This window comes from Zeus faber (genome assembly GCF_960531495.2).
Source record: "Zeus faber genome assembly, chromosome: 16".
Classification (NCBI taxonomy): domain Eukaryota; kingdom Metazoa; phylum Chordata; class Actinopteri; order Zeiformes; family Zeidae; genus Zeus; species Zeus faber.
This window is the reverse complement of record NC_137202.1, coordinates 14,083,529-14,106,033: the sequence shown is the minus strand read 5'-3', so window position 1 is coordinate 14,106,033 and position 22,505 is coordinate 14,083,529. Positions and strand designations below refer to the sequence as shown.

General features: G+C 43.9%; 1 protein-coding gene across 1 annotated transcript in view; it reads left to right on the top strand.

The window, feature by feature from the left end:
- peli1b (pellino E3 ubiquitin protein ligase 1b) overlaps positions 1 to 22,505 on the top strand; it is a 48,036-nt gene that overhangs the window by 21,328 nt on the left and 4,203 nt on the right. The window contains exons 2-6 of the mRNA XM_080016186.1: positions 6,844 to 7,121; positions 12,972 to 13,101; positions 13,648 to 13,749; positions 14,013 to 14,210; positions 15,314 to 15,502. Coding sequence (XP_079872312.1) covers positions 7,039 to 7,121; positions 12,972 to 13,101; positions 13,648 to 13,749; positions 14,013 to 14,210; positions 15,314 to 15,502 — 702 coding nt within the window. The 5' untranslated portion in view covers positions 6,844 to 7,038. The remainder of the gene's footprint in view (positions 1 to 6,843; positions 7,122 to 12,971; positions 13,102 to 13,647; positions 13,750 to 14,012; positions 14,211 to 15,313; positions 15,503 to 22,505) is intronic.

Sequence of the window (22,505 nt, the reverse complement as noted above, 5' to 3'; positions counted from 1 at the left end):
CATGAAATAAGAGTTTCCTTTGCTTCTCAGGCAACTTGGGCCCATTCAAGACTGAAATACAGAAATGCCTAAATTGCAGGTTGATTTTATCCCCCTTTCCCAAGGCCCATGTTCCGGCCTGAGATCCATGGGATCTCCGTCGGACTGAGGCTGGCAAATAGAACGTTCCCAACCCAGTTGGCCCGAATGAAGCGTGAAGTTGCTCTTGGTCTTGGATCAGAAGCATGTCTGTTTACTCTAGTACCAAAATACAGTGGGCTCTCTGGGGCGAATTTACAAAAGGATTTTGCGGCTTTTGCGGCGGCTACAGTAAACCAGCGCAAATAACAGAAAAAGCAAGCGTCTAATTCACAAAACACCCGCAAAAGTTGAAATGAACCGCTAACTGTGCTGCGTCTCGGTGCTCTGGTGCTATTTGCTAATAGCTGCACGCAGTTAGAGGGAAATTATTACTGTCTGGCTAGAGCTGGTGGTAACTCCTCGGAGACCAAATATAAATAAAATCAAAGGCAGCGGTGCGCGATCATCCTTAGAGAGCTGATGCAATTGAAGCGCATTTATAAGGGATGCCATGCCCAGACTTTCCAGTGATCTGTACCAGATCTGTACTTGGTTAGATTGTGGAACATAAAAAAAACCCCACTTTTTGTTTTTAATTGCTGGCTCTGCGATTTGAAAATTGCGATGTGCTATATTGCGATGTCGGTTTGAATTCGATTAATCGCTCAGCCCTATTCAAAATACACTCCAAAAGCAACTCATTGAAACTTTAAATAATTTGTTGTTCAAAAAACGGTACAAACGTTGACAAAAACGGTTCCATAATTCCTATTAAACTCAGAAGATGGGGAAAAAACAACTAAAAGTTATAGCCATAAATGTGGTCCATCCAACACGGCTGCTGCAGTGGTCTAAAGATTGCTCAAACCCCTTTTTTGTTTTTTTTTATCGGAGTGAAAAGAAAAGAAGAAAGATAAGGTTATTATATACAGACGATTATTAGGGCCACAAAAAAAATTAAATACCCCCATGTTTTAAGAATAAACTTGGAATTCCGATGAGGCCCCGGATTTATCAGAGAGGAGCACTCTCCGTGCTACGCTCCAATCGCTCCCTCTGCATTTGGGTATGGGTGGGGTGGAGGGGCATTGCACCCCAATGCCCCCAAATGTGTGTAATGGAGATGGAGCGATCGGGGCGAACGCCCTCCGCGCACTCTCTCTCCATTACGCTGGGCTTTCCCGTTCCCTGTTTTCCAAACAAAATAAATAAAAACACGCGTTTTTATTTTTGATTTATTTATTTCCCTACGTTTCGTAATTTAACAAAATAAAGAAGCCCTGGGCATGCCGTGTAGAGAACCATTGATACCCATTTTGCTCCCTCTCTCTGCCATTCTCCTGCCTGTGTTCTTGGTGTAAAGCTACCATTTATACTTTGCTACATGGATAATTGCGATCACACACAAAACAAGGGCAAATTGCACTCAGCGGCAAAACTTAATGGTCGACTTTCCGCTGGCATATCATTTGCGCACTTTATTTTGTGAATCAGTTGGCCCCTTAGTGTTTTTTGTGCGTGGACCTCTGTATAAGACACTTTACTCCTCTCCCAGCCAAACCCCTGCCGCAGCTTGAATGGTGTTCTGAGATTCACGCCGTTTAACCTTAGACTTGCGTTTGCACCATAATCCCTCAGCTTGTGGTTGATTGGCTGTGCATGCGGACCTGCATGTTCACCCAGCAGTGTATTCTGTTAGCAGGGGGGCAAGTTTTTGTGTCAGACTTTTGGTATTTGCATGAAGTAGTTGTCCAGGGTAGTTTATGCAAGTCATATGCGAGGCGCCGCTTCTCCGAACCTCCGCACTTCAGGCTTCAAGAGTCGGGAAGGTCAACTCGGGGTGGCTGTCTTAATATGTCTTAAATTCAGCTTTACAAATATTAGTCGTAACAAGTCACTGAGTAGTCTTAAGTCTAAATTTATGAGGCCATCATTTCTAGATGAACCCAATTCTCATCATACTTACCTGTCATTGTGTACAAAAGTATGTCTTAGATCGGGTTGGGTAAGAGACTATGTCAGTGACTAATCACTTACCTTGCTGTCAGACCTAAATTAAACTTATAATAGCAGTTCATAGAACCGTGTTGTTCGTAATTCCTGCTCACTTTTGACCCTGTAGCAACAAGATGAGGAGATTTTAGTCTTACATTTTGTTGAAATTTATCTTAAAAAGGTCTTGAAAAGTATTCCGTTTTACCTCTCCGATATCTGCCGACATCTTGAAACTGCATCGCCATATTCTGATGACCTTAAATTCTCGACTCTCAGGGAAGAATATCAACATAATGATATTGTCGCCGGGCTCTGGAAGGGAAGGAGAGAGAGAGAACGCTCGTGCATTTCTACGTGTCAGCTGTTGCGCCGCGCTTGCAGCGGGGGGAGAGTCGGTCGGCAGGTGCTGCCCATGCTGCCGGGCAGTTAAAGTTTTTTTTTGTATTTAAGAGCGCTGGCTCGGCCGCTCTGCTAGGTGTGAAGTTTCTCCTCCGGCTGTCAGCGGCGCGTCTGCGGAGACGCACCGCGCTCTGGATCTATTGTTGTAGCGCTGTGTGTCTCTGTAGCTAAGCAGCGGCTGGCGAGAGGCCACGGCAGCTCTGTGTCACGCCGCCCTGCCAAGCCGGAGAGCTTAGTCAGGATACCACACGCACGCACGCACGCACGCACGCACGCACACACACACACACACACACACTCTCAATTTCAATGTAAAAAAACTTTTACACAACCATGTATGCAATAATCACTCACATATACGATACACACACACACAGACAATGAGTGCAAAGGAGTTCTGCCTCCGCCCACTGAAACATTTGTTTGCACTTTGTTCGCCATGATGAACCCATTACACACACACAAACAGCTGGTCTCCCCTGGCAACAGGCGGGAACGGTATGAAGGGGGCAAAAGAGCAAGGAGTGAGTGATTGAAGCGTGGCAGGCAGGACAGAATTGAAGGAAGGAGAGTTATTTTTGCAGGAGATTAGGTGAGGGACTTTTTCTTGCATGTCGGAGCGAATCGGCTCCGGTGCTTCTGCTTACAGCTCGAACCCCGTGCTCTGTGAGCTCCGCAGGTGAGCCTCAGTGCGAGGGACACGCCGTGTCCATTGAGCTAATTAAGGCCATTGACAATGTGTGACTCTTAATTGAATTAAGTGTATCAAGGTTGGACTTCCCCGACATGGGTTATTGAGGATTGAGTCGGAAAACACTAATCTACCCATTGCACTTTTCTATGCATCCTCCGGAATATTCGGGCTGGGTATTTTGCAGGATCCCAAGATTCGTTTGGTTTTAAACCAATTCACTATGTCAATAGTGAATTGGATTAATCAACCTTTCACTATACCGTCTGCCGAGCATTACAAAAATATTTCACGGAACAAATTCTGTCTCATACAAGAGTGTCAATTTAAATTCATTTCTGACTAGGGTGGAATTTGATTTAAGCCAAAAATGGTTGCACAGCTTCCAAATAAAATTAATATTGCTATTTTCAAATCAATTCTGAAATTGAAACCAAATAATTGAATCGTATCAGAGTATTGATTATCTAAACCAACCCTCCTGATTTCACTAAATTTTGAGTAATTCTGACAAGGGTCACAATGGGACATGTTAATCTGCGGCTTTTTCCTCAAGTTCGCTCTTCGTTTGATCTATACTTTAGCACCAGGCTTTACCCATTGGAATGTAAGGAAGTTAGACAGGAAACAGGACCCTCAACTACAACATTCTGGGCGCCAATGCTTTGCGCATTAGACCCAGTAGGACCCCCTTAACCCTTGTCGCCCTAACACCATTAACCAAAGCAGGAGATGGTGGGGGAAGACGGAGGTCAAATAAGAACTTGGAAGCGGTGGGCCCGCCGCTGTGCCGAGGAGTTGAAAGAGCAGAACACACACTAACACAACCATAACTCAGCATGCTGGACACCAGTTAAGTAATATGACCTGCAGCACTCACACTCATTTTTTATTTGGTGTTCAGGGAGTCAGTTCCCTCTCTTTTCACGCTCTCTTTCTCGGTACAACTGTGTGTGTGTGTGTGTGTGTGTGTGCGTGTGTGTGTGTGTGTGTGTGTGTGAGTGTGTGTGTGTGTGTGTGTGTGTGTGTGTGTGTGTGTGTGTGAGAGAGAGCGTGACCCTGGCATTAACCTCCTCTGTCATGCAAGCATATGGGGCTCAAGCCTACACGCAGTTCAGCATTTTGAACAGTCTTTTAACCACCTGTCCACTCACAAGCACACACTGGCATTCACGCACAAGTGCACGCATGCACGCACGCATGCACGCACGCACGCACGCACACACACACACACACACACACTGACACACACACACACATACACACAAACACACACACACACACCCACCACAAATCTGTATTTAGAAGAGGGGACTTGGGAAAGGAAATTGGGGAAGAAAAAAAACACACTTGGAAATGTAAGCAAAACAAAAAGAAAGATACATTTCTTCCCAGGATCACCAGGATTGGAACAAGGTGTGGAATAGGAAATGCAAATGACAAACACCAAGTGCAATAAATAATAGCAATATCCATATTAACGAAAATGTTTTGTGTTTGACCCTATGAACTAACAAGCTTCTCTGTTTACATCCATGTGATTGCAAATGCCAGCTGCCATCTTGTCCTAAATTCACGCAACTTGATCGACTTGACGATTTTTTCGGAATTGCAACATGCATATTGTTTCCTACGCTGGTTCCCAGCTGCACCGTTCACTGAAATGTACTTTCCTTTGGGCAAACGGTTCGACATTCCTGGACAAACTGAGCAGTTAGAACTGTTTGAACAGTGTGTCCACAGATGCGAGGCGTATTCCAAACAGTGATCTAATAGTTATTTAACAGAGACCTCTTTATGAAGTACCTCCCCTCCCCGCCCGACACAGAAACACTTAACATCCCCTCCAGGGGCATGCTGGGAGTTGTAGGAGGGGAGGATATTTGCTGACTGGACCCGCCTCAAGAAGATGTCGGGGGACATTGTTTCACCTGAAAAAATAAATGACTTCGCCCAAAATAGGAAAGAAGCGAATCTGTAAAATGTTCTGTCGTGTACTAATTAACTGAAGCTCTGCCTGTAGCGCATCTCTTCAATCGAAAATGCCCAATGGGAACTAACTTCGCACCCGTAGTGTGACCTTCCAAGAGCCCTTGAAAAGTGTTTTAGGACACCGCATGTGAATTGTCCGCGATACACCTTCAAAGCAATGGAGATGTAGCTCCTACTGTTCAACCTCACCCTCAACAGCCATTGTCACAGTGCCCTTGAGCAAGGCTCCCAACTGACACTGTATCCACTCTGTGAATTTTAGGAGCATATTTGTCTATCAGGGGTTGACAAACGAGCAACGATTTTCACTGGTTCTCAGTCTCCGGGTCAGTAACTTCCTGAATTAATCTGGCCCTGCCATTAAAGCCACTGGCCCTGAGGTATTTTTTTTTTTTCTACAGTATTTTAACATAGCCTTTTTCTCCTTATGTAAGGGTTTAATCACGTGGAACATTTCTATAATTTGGGCTTCGGTTACTGGCACACCAGAGCAGTTAAAGGCTTGATCAACTGGTCCGGGGGGGTTTCAAGTATACTGTCAGACCACCGTGCCGGTGCTTATGCATAGCCCGGTGTATACGCATTTTTTTGGCGATAAAGTGAACATGGAGGAGATACAGGGAGTGGCACACTGAGGCTGGTGAGAGAGGTTTGTCGCTGACGTGCAGGGGAAGGTCACAAGCCAAACTGGGGCCCACGATGTTGCGAGCGCATGGGAAGCACTTCAGCCGACTTATTCAACAGGAAGCCTCGGCTCATTTTGTTCTCATGGTCATGTTTCTCACACTCACTCCCTCTACCCCCTGCTGTTATTTCCGCTGTACTCCGAGAGCAACGTCAGCGACAGAGAGAGAGGGAGAGAGGGGGAGAGAGAGAGAGAGAGAGAGAGAGAGAGAGAGAAAATGTACTATATAAATAAATTACTTAATCATACTGTGGAGAATGACCTTGCAGTGTTAACTGAAGTTAATTTCAACAGGTATCATGTCGATCACCAAACAAAACCATCCAGTTCAGCTGATGAATTGAAATGCGGAAATAAATATTTTGCGTTGTCGAGGTAGGAAGTTGTTAAAATGAATTGATACTCTGTTAGTATTATTCGTTACTCCAGTTACGACAGACAATAATGCCGATACTATCTCAGACTGCACGATTTTGTAGATTCGGAAAAACTCTGCATGCCACGCCGTGTGCTGTCAGCACGCTGGGCATACAAAAAAAAGAAAAAGAAAAGAAAAGCCTTGTATTTCACACTTAATGAGGAAGAAAGGGCTATGCTAGTGTCAAAATGCTAGGAAATATTTAATTGCAATACTCACTAAACCACAGATCTGGAAAGAATCACATTACAAATATAATGGTTTCTGCCAATGTTGTCCATCTTTATTTATAATCATGAATTCACAATGTATACTTTTCAACCACTAGAGGCTCTCTAGTGGTCTAGTGGTAGTCTATCATAAAGTGATCAAAACAAACCTATGATTGATTGTAGTTGTTTCTTTGTCGAGAATTTTTTTTTTTTTATGCAAATGATGGATCTTTTTCCCAGACATCTCAGGGCTCTCGCTGTGCGCCCCGCATTTTGATACAGACTTGGTCTTATTGCTAATATCTTGTAATACCAAATTATCTTTTAATAATCAGCGATTTGATGCAATCAGTAACCACTCTCCTTCTCTCCCTCTTCCCCTCCTTCGTAGGGAAGGACCGGCAAACGGGACAGATGAGCATGAAAGGGCGGAGCTGAGGCCCAGACCTCCCCCTTCCTTATTTCCTTCTTTCCTCTTCCTCCTCCACCACCCAACTGCGCCTCCCCTCCTTCCCTTGTCCCCTCCTCCGGTCCTCCTCACCCGTCTCACCGGCCCCTCCTCCAGACTCCCCGCCAGCCGAACCCCATGTTCTCCCCAGAGCAGGACAAGATCTCCACCATCCCCTCCACCAAAGTAACAGTCAAGTACGGAGAGCTTATTGTGCTGGGGTAAGTGGACGCCTGAGCGTTTGGAACGGTCAAACAGACGTGCAGTCAATCAAACGGGAAATAAGTTTGATTATCTACGTCAATGATTCTCAACCTTTTTATTCTCAGAGACCCTCAATTTGATTTGCATTGGGTGCAGTGTGTCTCTGGGACCCCAATCTGAGAAAATGTTTTATTGTTAGATATGATTCAGTTCAAACTTCCACACGGATGATTATATGATGAAAACAAAACATTAATGACATAAACAGAAATTTAATAATGGTGAAGTTTTAACTATTAATCATTTTGTTGGGGACACCCTGGAACCCAGCACCGTGTAGCACCGTTGTTCCTGTACCTCCCGTTTAGAGCCGATGATCTAGACTATTAACTCAAGTAAAAGTCAGGGATTGTGTGTTGTAGGTGACTAATGGCTCTTGGATACCCAAACAGAGCTATATCCGTCCACTCCCTGTCCGAGCCCACTCCTCACAAGAACACAGATGTCGGAAAAACTCCATCACAATGCCACAACACACTCTCGCACACATTCGCACTTGGAACGTGCCCAGATCCTCTCCGTGTGGAATACTCGACACACCCTGAAAAACGCTCACACTTTCGGCGCGAACGTACACAGCGGAACGTTGCGATATGCTTCGAATCAGCGACGCGCCCTGAAGAAGGCTGTACATCCGTGTCCCACAACGGTCATTGGGGTATTTAACTTCTCTGGAGTTGAGCAATACACGTGAAAACATGCACCCATTTGTGGGGACGTACACTCGCTTCCTCTCTAAGACAGACACACACACACACAGGCACGGACGCACGGACGCACGCGCACACACACACACACACACACACACACACACACACACACACACACACACACACACACACACTTGCCTTTTCCAGCTGACTCAATGTTTGTTGCCATGGGTTGCGTCGGTGCAGAATTGTCTGGGAGGCGATGGTGAAAAGTTGCCAACGTGGAAAAACGCTTTATGTTTACAAGGGTGGGAAGCCTCGTTTTCCATGTGACAACCACTTCTGCGGCCATGTGTTATGGTTCAAGGTCAGGCCACACATTCACTTCAAGGTCAGCGGGGCAATTTTTGTGCCAGAAGACGGGTATGACATCCATATGGAAAGAAGAAGAAGAAGAAGAAGAAGAGGAAGAAGAGGCCTAAAATGCATCAACTTTTGCCAGTATAATTTACCACAATTTTCCTTCTCCCATATTTCAGATATCATGTGCGACCAAGAACTATGTCAAATTGCCAACTCTACCCAGCCTTCGTATGGCTTGTTCTAACATGCTGTGTTTCAACATTGTGATAAACTGTGCCAGGTATCTATGCCTCAATGTTTTGGATTTGATTTAAGTGTACTTATCCCTATGGCTGACGATTCGCCTAATTCTAGAACTAAATTCCTCCGATTTGAGGTCGACAGGCAGGTTAAAAAAAAAGGAGCGTATGACTCAGAACTAACACACACACAGACCCACACTACTTTGGGACCCAGGACGACAAACACATTGACAAACACACTTTTTGAAGCGTACTACTTTTTTTTTACTCTAGGCTCGTACTCCAAATACTTCAGAATGATATCTCCTTATCTATTTTGCCCGGAAAATCCTGAAAATTCTTCTTCATTCTCTTGGATTCAAAAGTGAGCCTTGATTCGACGGATTTTACTTGAGAGAATTTTTGTTGTAATTGAGGTATTCAGGGGAGTCGGGACTCTGCCCCCTCCTTTTGGTAAATAAACAACCTCCGGGTCCGTGCCACTCCCATCGGGGGGCGGGAGCTCAGCCCGGTGGCGGTCTGTCCTCCTGTACGACCCCCAGCCCAACATCAGCGGGGTCGCGGGTCCGATCTGGAGGAACGCTGCCGAGTCTCTGGAGAGGCCACTATTTACATTGCATTGGTATTCTAGAAACGGGCCCGTTTCACATGGACCGGCTCCAGACCTGACCTCACTGGATCCCGCCCCGAACCCCACCGTCCCCGTCCACGAAAGCAGCTGTGTGTGTGTGTGTGTGGTTGTGGGGGTGGGGCTTATTCAGCAGTATGAGTAAATGCATATATTAATGGCGCTATGTATGACCATGGGTGTGCGTATAGATATTTGTCCTTACACCGGTGTGAGTGTGTGTTTTTGCACACACGTGTGCGTGCGTGTGCGTGTGCGCGCGTGCATGTGTGAGTGTGTCATAAATCTAACATAAAAAGCCAAGGAGAGATTCAAACCCTCTCTCTCTCTCTCTCTCTCTCTCTCTCTCTCTCTCTCTCTCTCTCTATCTCATATATGAGGTTTCTTTAGCCGTACGTTGTTAAAATGACCTTTATTCCATTGAGCCAGAACGTCCTTCAGCCATTAATGTTTGTTTCTGTAGGAAGGCTTTTCAATTTAGCTGTCACATTTTTTTCTGTACAATCTGAGTGTAGGGTGAAAACCTGTGAGATTTAAGCCGCCCCCCGGTATTCGGACTTGGCTTGCTTCACAATAGGAATATTCCAAAAGATTAGACTAAAAACGTATTTTTGCAAGTTGCATCCTGCGAATCAGTCAATCAATCCAGTCTGACTTTTAATTTAATTTGCATGTGAAAACATCGCGTTAACTGCTGGTAGCCACTCACTTGTACATTTTTTTGTTGGGAAATCAAAAGGATGAACAGCCTTTCACCCATGCGATACAAAAAACGGTGAAATGGGTCAAATTTCGACCCTTCCTGTGATGAGACTAGTACAATTGCAGCTGTGCCACTTAATCGGACTCAAGACCTATTGACCTATTTCTCTTGACACCCGACCTTTAGACTTTTTGGACGCCCTCACTGGACTCAACCTGCGACCTGATGGACTTGACGGTCCCTCGGGGATCAATGAAGCGTTATCTCTCGACTTGGACGTCTTCGATTACAACACTCAACAACACTCCTTACAACACGAGCTCCTAATAAATGTGAAAGGCGATTGAAGGGAACAGTTTTCCCCGAAGGACGAGGGCCAAAGTAGAAACGTATAAAGGATTGTGAACGACCGTTGAGGATGAATGACTCCTACGTCGAGTGAGGCCGGTGCAGCCACTTAAGACGATTTTGTAATTGCTAGTCGCCTGGAATATCAAGGGTGTCCGTGCTGAGTCAGTATCAGCGTGTTGTTGCCAACTGAACGTCTTTACATAGAAAGTGTTTATGACACTCATACACACACCGGCTAACTCGTCGTAAACCCGGCTGTGTTACAAATTGTAAAATCACACACTTTATTCACACAACTCTTTATTACTAGCACCCGGTAAACATCCCAGCTTTTCCCCGCCAGCACGCCGCCCCGCGGCAACACCGTCTCCATGGGTACGGGCTTTAACCCCCTTCGGCTACCCCTGTTGCCGCAGTTACGCTTTCCAAACGTTGCTGAGATTCTTTTCTCTCACCCTGGTGAACTATATACCCTCCGGGGCCTGTCTGGTCCACGTGGATGGACCCTCCCTCTCTTTGTCTTTCTCATCCGTGGGAGACAGCAGTTTTAGTTTGGAGCACCCGCTAGTTGGCTTACTAATGGGTTGTGTTTATTCATAACTATATTCCGCTCTGAATCCCATCGTAATATTTGCAAAATGTTAAAGGGGACCTATTGTGCTCCTTTTTACACAAGTTAATATAGGTCTCGGAGATCTCCAAAACATGTTTTTGAAGATTTTAGCTTAAATACTACTCAGATTATGCATCCTAGTCATTCTAACCTACCTCTATACCACCTTATCCCAAAAAGGGCTGTTTTTTTGTGGGAGGAGCCACCCTGCCGAGGCCCCTAGTTCTGTGAGCCAGTGGGGTTTAAGCACGAGTTCCGGGTTCTGTGAGCCAATGGCGTTTGAGCATGGCTTCCAGGTTTTACTGATTTCACCCTATCAGTCCACCAAAATCTGTCTCCGAACAAATTTGAGGCGAGAAATTAGCAATCCAGTGGCTGAATCTTCGCTCATATTCGATCTACAAGGCAACATTTAAAAGTTTGTTTTTTCGACTTTGCTTGCCGAGCTCCAGGCTTGTCGGAGACACGGACACCATTCCAGGACACCGCATCGGGGCTCTCAGATGCGCAGATTTTTGGTTTCATGCAAACGTCGGAAAATAAATTAAAATAAATGAATACTTTAACATTAAAAACGCACAAATTTTCTTGGTTTTGTTTAGAGAAACGCTCAGCGGATCAGCTGCAGCCTACAGCTTATGTACCACGTACTTATTTTTTATACTTTTTTTTTTTTTTTTTTAAAGAAACACAGCAGAATTATTTTTTAAATACTTACATTTCCACCATCTGTAGTTTCCTCACAGACAGTTGGTAATAATTTGTTTGTATAAAATTACATTTGTTAGGTATTAGTTATTAGATTTGTTTGTTGAGTTACTCAGATCGGGGGCGGTTCTAATTCTACTGAAGCCCACCGTGACATAGGGGCTGGCGGCAAATGGGAACGGCTCGGTCCACAGACGGCTCTCAAAAAACTGACTAGGTCGTCTTTTTTTGACATTTTGTGCGTTAGTAGGTCCGTCAGAACCAAATGTAGATGTAGTAAAAGGTGAGTTTTGCAAAATACGTCCCCTTTAAGAAGGTGAATCATAGTTTGATAGTATGAGCGTTCCCGTCAAGGGGCACATTTAATATGAGGGGAAGGTTTAAAAGAGTGGACGGACGGACCATTCTTACTGCGTTTCCTTGTCCTCCAGTTCCTTCCGGGTTTGGCGCGGTTATTGGTGTTGCCGGTGTTAAACAGATTACATGACTTTTTTCTTTTTTTTTTTTTTTCTATAAATAAAACCCATTTAGTTCATTTTCGCCTATCGGCACTGACGCTAATCAATTAAAAAAAAACAAAAAAAAAAACTCTATACTTTTATACTAAGGGTGTTAGCAATCGATGCTACAAAAGTGAAAGTGTAATCGACTGCTTGTGCGCGCACAGCGGAGTCACACAGTCTGCAGGGTCACATTTCACTTATCGCGGGAGGAGAGAGGAACAGAGTCTATAGAAGACTGAAGAGAAGGTCTAGATCGGGACCTGTCTCCCCCCGTGCGTAATTGGCGCCCGTGCGTAACTCGGTGCTAAATGTCCGGTGTGACCGGTAGCACCAGTGTTGTCATGAGTTTATTAACTGGTGGGGGGAAATTCCTCACTGTGGCATCCCCAGTGCCTTCAAAAGTGTCATGTTTTGGATATGACACCATGAATGACAATGCTGTTTCCACAACTCATATAATGAAGGCCAGACAATGAACGACTCTTGGTCTATACTGACACTTACACAAACATATGTGAAATGCTCAGGGATAGACGTGATATTACACATAGCAGAACGCCCCCCCCCATACACACACACACACACACACGCGCACACACACACACACACACACACACACACACACACACACACACACACACTGGAGTCACAGAGACTCTGCTCTCAGTGTGTCTCGCAGAATGAGTCTCTCATTTATTTTCATTTAGTTTATTTTCCCAGCCATTCTGGGTTTATGTTTTGGGAGTTTTCTGCTGATGTGGACATTATGTGAAAAAAGTACTGTATGGCTTTGTGTTCGTGCCTGCATGCTTGTGTCCGTGCGTGTGTGTGTGTGTGTGTGTGTGTGTGTGTGTGAGGGTTTTCCACAATGGCAGTTTTTCCTGCATGTTATCCTGCTGTTTAGACAATAATGCTCCATTGTTTTTTTATGTTTGTGTGTGTGTGTGTGTGTGTGTGTGTGTGTGTGTCTGTGTCTGTCTGTCTGTCTGTCTGTCTGTCTGTCTGTCTGTGTGTGTGTGTGTGTGTGTGTGTGTGTGTGTGTGTAGGTACAATGGCTCTCTGCCTAACGGAGACAGAGGCAGACGTAAAAGCCGATTTGGCCTTTTTAAGAGACCAAAGGCAAACGGGGTCAAACCCAGCACGATGCACGTGGCGTGCACACCACAGGCAGCCAAGGTAACACACACGCACACACACACACACACATACACACACACACACACACACACACACACACACACACACACACACACACACACACACACACACACACACACACACACACACACACACACACACACACACACTGCAATAATATAAAGTCCTGTGTGGTTTGTCATAGTTGCTTTTAGGTCTAGAAGTGGCTATTAAACATCTTTTATTTCCCTATTTTTCCTGTCTGTCTCTCTCTATTTTCCATTTGCTTTGTTTTTTCCTTCCTTCTCTTGGTCATTCCTTCCTTTCTTTCTTTGCTTCCTTTTCTTCTCCCTTGACCCCAATTCCTTGTCTCCTTGATCCCTACCTTGCTTTTATGTTATATTCTTACATCCTACATCCTTCTCTTTCCTCCCTTCATTCTTTCATTCTATATTTATTCATATCCTTTCTTCTTTCCTTCTCTCCTTTTCTTCCTTCCACCTTTCCTTCCTCTCTCCCCTTTCTTTCATTTCTTCTTTCCTCACATCCTTCCTTCCTTCCTTCCTTCTCCCCTTTCCTCCCCAGGCCATAAGCAACAAAGACCAGCACAGCATCTCCTACACTCTGTCTAGAATTCAGACAGTAGTGGTGGAATACACCCACGACAGCAACACCGACATGTTCCAGGTAACCACACATATATCCTTTATTTAATTTCATTTTCTTTACATCATCTCTTTGTGTTATTTGTTCAATTGGAATATCTATCTATTTTGGACTTCTCATTTTTAGGTGAGATGTATGCAGAAATTAAGGAAATTCTAAAGGGTTTACAAACTTCAGAGCACCACCGTAAACATGTTTATCTCTCACCCTCTCTCTATACACGAGGTCAGTCGTCATGTTCGGACTTTACTCTCTCTCTCTCTCGCACTATCATCCTCCCCCAGATCGGGCGATCGACAGAGAGCCCCATCGACTTTGTGGTGACGGACACGGTGGCGGGCAGCCAGAGCAACATGGACACGCAGTCGGTACAGAGCACTATCTCGCGCTTCGCCTGTCGCATCATGTGCCAGCGCACGCCGCCGCACACAGCGCGCATCTACGCCGCCGGCTTCGATTCGTCCAAGAACATCTTCCTGGGGGTGAGGCGGTTGGGGGATGAGGGGAAGCCCGTGTGTCTTCGATTTTGCATTTGTCGTTTCATGAAAGAAGGACGGAAGTTAAAGCTACAAAAAAGGTGATAGATGAAAAACAGCGGTCAAGCACAGAAAAATTACAAGAAAATAGAAAAGATGTATAATAAACAAAAAAAAATAAAAAGTAACAACAATAATAATCGTATAACACACAATGAACAAGAAAACATTGTTAAACCTAAAAAGTAACAATAAACAACAGGAATATAACAATAAATGAAGAAATAATCCTGAAATAAACAAGAAACAAGAACAGTTTGACTCTTAAAAATAACAATAGACAATACAAATAAACCTTAAAAAATAACAGTTAACAATGGAAATAAATTTAAAAATAAACAATAACAAATAAAATAAATGGCAATATACAATAAACTAGAAGATTTTTGCTCAAAGAAAAACCATAACAGTAAACCTCTGTATCAATAATTAACATTCTGCCAAAAATTGGAAATAGTGCAGCAAACTGTATTCCAATCAGCCACAACATTAAAACCACTTGCCTAATATTAGCCATAATAGCCCCATACGCCGCAAGCGTGATCCACTGCGTGTTCTGTCATCTTTCTATCATAGCAGCATTAACTGTTTCAGCAGCGTGTGCTACAGTAGTTCTTCTGATCTGGGATTGGACCAGAAGGTCTCGCCTTCGCTCCCCACGCGCATCAATGAGCCACCGTAATCATAGGTTCACCGGTTGTCCTCCCTTGGACCACTTTTCAGAGGTACTAGCCACTGCATACCGGGAACACCCCACAAGTGCGTCTTGGAGATGCTCTGACCCAGTCCTCTAGCCATCACAATTTTGGCCCTTGTCAAAGTCGCTCAGATCCTTACGCCTGCCCAATTTTCCTATTTCCAACACATCAACTTCAAGAACTGACTTTTCAATTGCTGCCTAATATAACCCACCCCTTGACAGATGCCACTGGAACAAGATGATCACTGTTATTCACTTCACCTGTCAGTGGTTTAAATGTTGTTGCTGATCGCATATAAAATAAAAACACACTTTACATCTAACCCATGTGATGCCCTCCCCCCTCCAGGAGAAGGCGGCCAAATGGCGGACGCTGGACGGCCAGATGGACGGGCTGACCACCAACGGCGTGCTGGTGATGCACCCGCGGCACGGCTTCACCCAGGACTCCAAGCCAGGCGTCTGGAGGGAGATCTCCGTCTGCGGGAACGTCTTCACGCTGCGGGAGACGCGCTCAGCCCAGCAGAGAGGAAAGATGGTGAGAGGGAAAGAGCAAAAAACAAGTTCTGGGAGGAATGGAGGCATGGACAACAAACTTACCAGGAGGTGTATTCTGAAATGAGCTCATTATGAATGTTAAAGGGACCTATTATGCTCTGTGGGGGGTCTCTGCCCACAAGTAGAGGTTTAGAGAGGGAGACAGGGTCTTTCTCGCCGTGGTGCGCCAACATGGCAAGAGTTTTTATTATGCAGAGGAACAAAAGGCTCGCTGGCTAAAATTATAAATAATAAAAACAATAATGGTAATAATGATGGTGGTGGTGGTTTTTAGGTGCTGGGGGGATGGCGTTCCGCTCCCTGGCTCCTGGTCGGCTAACGAGCCGGTGCGCCGATCCCCTCTGCAAGACAGACAAACATTAAGAAAGCTCGAACCAATCAGCGGCGGGTGGGCCGTCTGGCCGACAGCCGACCTTTTTTTTTTTAGAAAGATACACGCAGCAGAATTGTTTTTTAAATACTTACGTTTCCATTATCTGCAGTTTCTTCACAGACAGTTGGTATCAATTCCTTTTTCTTTGAAAAGATTTGTGCTGGTCTGTGAAACAAACAGCAGTTCCCAGCGGCGCTTGTGATCCTCCAGCCCATGGTTGGACTCACTCAGATGGAGGGCGGTTCTAATTAGGGGTGCAACGGATCACAAAACTCACGGTTCGGATCTTATCACGGTTTTGAGTCACGGATCGGATCATTTTTCGGGTCAGCAAAACAAAACAAAAAAAAAGGGAGACAGATACAACTTTTCTTTCCATTTATTCTGGAAAACACTTAAAGCAAGATACTTTTGCCCACGGCCTTAAATGAAAACAATTTTCAAGAAGTCCAATGTTTGAATAAAATCTTAAAATATAGAAAATATTCAATGCTCAATTGTTAAATTAAAGTGCAATATGAGGCAGGCATGATACCTTCTTCCTTTAAACATGGTAGTGAATGAAATAAATATGATTAGATCCGCCCCCAGTAACTGAATTCCAGTATCGTGTTCATTTTCTTCTTCAAGTTTATAACAAACTCAATTTCGTGAAAATCAGTTCAGAATTAAGCGAGTTACAGTCGTTGTTATAGAGAAGTCTGCGTCTCTTAACACGATTCAATTTGATTTTAACATATGTATTTTTTCCAGCACTAACCCAAACCCTATCAAGTCTTGATTTGTAAACAAAACACTTGTTTCTCAATTAGTAACTTTGAGTCCAGTCACATTAAATCATTATAAATATGTATATTTTTTGTAGTGAAATAAATATAAACAAAATATTTCATACAATAACATAGATAATAATAATAATAAATGCGTGGGAGCCATAAGAGTCGACTCAAACTTTTCAACACACTGCAAGTGCGTCTCCTCTCCTCCACCACGTCCGTGTCTAATCAGACTTCTTTTCCCTATTCCGCTCATCATATCACAGCATCGTGTTCCGGTTTAACGTTATTATCTAATCTTTGATATCACAATCCAAATCATATTCATAACGTTAACTACTCTCATGGAGTGCGTACCGGTGCAGACCGGCACGTCTCACAAGCTGCCGGTCTCTGTTCTGCCTTCTCAAATGGTCAAATCAAGTGGAGATGTTGTAAAAAATCATCATATTTTATTGAATCGGAGCGCACTTCTTCTGTAATTTATTACAAGGCATAAGTTGTGCTCCAGCTGAGCTCCGCCTCCTGCGGCTCGGGCTTCGGTTTTTCACTATGATGTTGAATTTTGCAATTGATTCACGTGCGATCAATTGCACCTATTGACGTAGGAAGGGGCGGCGAATCTGTACGGCTTGTTTCACCACATTATTCTCTATTTTCTGAAATAGAGAGCTCACAAAAAAAAAACTGACTGAGTTGTTGTTATTTCACCGTTTGTGCACAAGCACTGGAAAGGGGAGTTTTTCCATAATGGGTCCCCTTCAATGCCACATCTGAATAATATGACATCGGAAACAATACAGAGGAAAAGCTGTTAATGCAGAGGAAGGCCTTAGTTTAATACATTAAATATTTTTCAAATGTACATTTGCAAGATGGATAAGAACGTAGCCCTTTGGTAGAAAACAAATGCTGTGTGTGTGCGTGCGTGTGTGTATTGTGTGGGTGTGAACTTGCTCAGGCAGTTCAACATTCACTGGTGGTGAAAATGAATATTGAATGTTATATATGTTTTATTTCACGCTATTTAGTTCTGCTTTACACTGTCAAATTGTATTGTGCATCGTTCTACCCGATTCTATTGTACTCCACTGTACTTTATTGTAGTCTATTCAATTCTACCCTCTTCTATTCTCATCTACTACATTCTATTCTACTCTACTCATAGCGTACCTCTCCACAGCTATAGTCACTTCATAACCCACCATGGTAGATATGTGAGTGTGTTTGGGCTGCTCTGGAGGTGAGGCAGCTCTTTATCAGGCGTCCCAGACCCGTGCACCTCTAATTAATGACTCTATCTGCACCTGCCTTTTAATATCCCAGCGCACAAACCCCCATTAGAGGAAGCGCTCATTATTTTACAGCTGATGGAGCGGAGCCGGAGAGCGGCGAGCGCCCGGGTTCATTACGGTTTTTGCGGAGGTGAGTGGGGATGGAGCGGAAGGTTTGGATACGCAGTGAAAATGTGGAACGGAGATAGACCTAAAGACTTAAAGACGTGTGGGGCTTCTGGCGGTGAAATAATAACTCTTATTTGTTATTCATGTTTGAAAGAGACTCGCAGCGAATAAATGAAAGCATTTAGATAAAAGATTCAAGATTAAGCGATTATTAGCATTTTCCGGTTTAGATAGATAGATAGATAGATAGATAGATAGATAGATAGATAGATAGATAGATAGATTAAAAAAAAAATTAATTATAAAAAAAAAATAATATAAAAAAAATTATATATATATATATTTTTTTTTTTTTTGTAATTATTTATTTATTTTATTTTTATTTTTATTTTTTTTCATGTGGGGAAGAGCCTAACTGCATATATGTGTGCACATTAGACATGGCAACGTCTTTTTATAACCATTTTTTTTTTTTTGTTCACGTTTGACCTCGACCTCCAATAATAATTTGCGCTCAGGCATTAAATGCACTCAGGCGTGTAAATAACTCTCCACGTGTATTTAAACAGTGTTCTCCCAAATGAGACATCAGCTTTTTAATAAAGGCCGGTGCCGACGTCTAACACGATGATTGATGGTGTGAAAGTAAAAGTGTTTGGAGCCGTATTAAATATATTAACTCGGCCCAGCTCTCAACCTATTAAACGTTAATGTTTCAGATAATTGGACGATTAAAGGTCTTTGACATCTATATCGAATCTACTGTATTTAGAGCTGGAGGGATCGAGGGTCTCCATGCTAAGACTTTACACACACACACACACACACACACACACACACACACACACACACACACACACACACACACACACACACACACACACGCATGCACCTTCGCCAGTGGATGGGGTCATCCTGGTCATCATTCCGATCATTAATACTTATTAAGGCTGCTAAATTTTAGGAATATTCAAAGGTGGATACTTTCCATGGGAATTAACCTGAATATTTCGCATTTAACAACAATATAATGGAAATATAGGGTCATTTCCTCAGGCTGTCTGTCTTTGCCATGTCATAGGCAGATAGAAAAACAATCCTATGTTTTACATCTCACCTAGTCTTGCATGGCCTATCTCCTATCTCCTATCTCCACACTTCGTTTTAGTGCTATGCCGGCACTGGAGAAAGGTCTGGATCAATCTACTCTCATTCCAGTGTAGGGGAAAAAGCGCTTTGTCTTGTTTGTGTTTTGTAAGCCAATCACAATCTTCTTGGGCAGCGCTTAGCGCAGGAAGCGTCAGTGGTGCTCTTGCAAAATAGTGTCGGGTTCGGAACTTGTTTTGGTGAAACCTTTGCATATGGGGAGGCAAGCCCTGGCATTAAAATGGCTAAAGCCCTGCAAAAAAACGCCATAAAAATGCCTAACCCTAACCCTAAAACAGTAAAAGACGTGTGTCCACTATGTCCACTATGTGATAAGACTTTAATTAGTAAAAAAGACAAACATAACTTCATCATCGGCGACCTCGTCTCACAGTTTTAGCGGTGTTTCAGCGCTGGAGAAAATGGTAACACGCAGATAGCGGAAGGGGAGTAGAATGCAGACTGAAATAGTCGCACAATGGCAGGCTTATACCAACAACCTGCCTGCGGTGAGTCAGACTACATCTCACCTATTCAAATTATTAACACTCAAAAAGGATGGATTGCGGCCGCTAATAGCACCATGAATTGCGCGTCGATTGCGCCGGATATCAGCGCCGTCTCAACGTCCGATTCACAAAAGATATTGCGACAATAACGATAAGACCATAAAGTTTTGTTGCCGAGTGCAATTTGCCCTTGTTTTCACAGATTCAAACATGCTATACTTTTAGATGCAAATTGAGTATTTTTTGGTTTATATGCAGTGACTATAAAACATTTATAAAACATACAAATCCACATATAATAACCTTATTTTTCTTTTTTTTGTTCATCTACAAAAATGTGTTTTGAGCGGAGCTGTCCATGGTCCTGGCGTTCGATGCCATCTGTGGTTTAATGCCAATTGTGACGACGTTATCACTATTCCCTATAACTTTTAGTTGTTTTTTTCAATGTCTTTTGAGTTTAATAGGAATTATGGAACAGTTTTTGTCAACAAACAATTATTAAAAGTTCCAACAAGTTGCTTTTGGAGTGCGTTTTGAAAACCATCACGGACTGGCATCTCTACCTTGGGGTGCCGCGACAGTTATCACTGAAAAGTCAGGCCGTGACACCCCTTATAAATGTGAGGTTGGCCCGTGCGTAATGGGCCAACCCCGAATGCCAATGTTGACTTGTATGCGCTGATCGTGTCGGGAGCGGAGGCACCGCTGCGTTTTTGGTTTTTTTGGCCGCGCAGTTACCACTAGCTCTCTGCTGACATTAATAATTTCACTCTAACTGTGCGTGGCTATTAGCGCTGGTGTTTGAGAATATGATGTTATTTGCAAAGACGGTCATTTGCATAGAAAGGGCCCAATTTGCGCTAAATGTCTGAATAATACCTCACGTAAATACTTGCAAATTGCATCGGTGCACTGAGAGGCATTTGTGGTGCAGCACAGTTAGCGGTGCATTTCCCCCTTTGCATGTGCTTTGAGAATTAGATGGTTGCTTTTTGTGTTATTTGCACAGATTTAGCGACCGCAAAGGCCACTCAATCCTTTTGTGAATTTTCCCCTGAGGGTACAGAGGCTTGGGACATTATGTCATCTACCTAGAATGGTCATTCCCACACTCAATCATTTCTTTATTATATAGCTTAACTTTGGATCTGCTCATGTGACAGGAGAGTAGACAGTGCATGGTTGGAATTGAACTGCGGTTCCATTCAATTGGGATATCTTAACCAGAGAATGCCACAAGACCTGGTATAGCCCTATTACGCGTGTTTTTAAGAACAAAAAAACAAAAAAACCCTTTGTGACCCGCATACTGATCATGACGATTTCACAGTATTTACAGATTGAAACCACACACTCTCACCGTGCGCTGAGGACGCCCGCCGTACCGATTGCTGTAGAAATATGCGGCAGTATTTTACCTCAGACACACACTGTTCCATAACGGCCCATTGGTATTGATTAATGATTAGCTCCGGCGTGATTCAATTTGAAGCCGCGTGAAGGAAGACAAAGCGCACGTAAGAGGGCGGATGGAGGGCCGTGGCAGGACGACTCCAGTTAAAGGATCAGAGTGATGAACCGCTCGTTTGTAACTCAGAAGACGTTGGCTGTAGATCCCTGGACAAGTAAGGCTGTCTTCGCCATGAGGGATTACCGCTTAAAGGGAGATTTAACTGGCGACTAACAACGCAACATTCAATTCACGAAACAGATTGAAGCATAAGTCTCCTACCTAGTTGCCACAGTGGATAATATAGCAGATGATATACATCCACAGTAGAGCGGGAAACAAAAATATCAGCAGTAGTGTCAGGCTATATCACAATGTGTGATACCCCCCTTTAATTGCGGGTGAGCAAGGCACCGCCCATCAATCACGGCTCGGTGTCCCAACGGTTGGAAGGCAGTGGGGTTTGGGTTTTTTCGAAAGGATGGGAAGGAGGAAAAAGTGCGCACACTTGAAAATGGTGTTTTCAGCAAAGCTCCTTCAGATGAATGAAGCGCTGGAAAAATTCATTAAGGAGGAACACGTCATTCTGTAACAAGCTAGCACTGTTGCTTCTAACGGGTGTGTGTGTGTGTGTGCGTGCGTGCGTGCGTGCGTGCGTGCCTGCGTGCCCTGGTGGAAATGTGTTTCTGGTTATAGGCGGTGATCTCAGCACCACTAGAACCATGAGTAATCTGACCACGAGTCCTGCCAGCGCTGCTGGTTTGTTATCTCCAGCCCCTCCGGTGTCCCTTCCACACCTGGATCAGCTCTTCTGCTCCTCTTTGCTGGATTGGATTAGCCAAGAGTTTGGAAGAGTCGTCACTTTTTTTGCTCCACATGCGCTGCCCGCTTTGCCAGGGATAATGCTGTAGAAAAGCCATTTTTAACCTGTTTCTCACGACCTCCTAGTGCTCCACGAGGGTACTGCAAGTGGGACACCAAATCATTGGGAATACAAAGATTTAAATGAATATACAGTATGTCTTTTTGGTACATGGAGTGTCAGATTTGCCAAATTATGAATATCTGTAGCCTAATAACAATACCTTATTATAGTGACTCCGACTTTTATTCTTTACGTCAATTGGCCATAGTATATATATATTTTGACCATGGTACTACTGGTACAAAGCCAGGCTTGGGAACGTCCATCCCTCGAACTGTTTTGCAGTTTCGGCCTCTCACCAGTGCTTTTTTCGGAGTGTCCATTATGTAACCTGATGGGTTGGGTGCGGATTTAGACTATTGGTCAGTCTCAATGCTGTGCAAAGACGTGGACGTTTT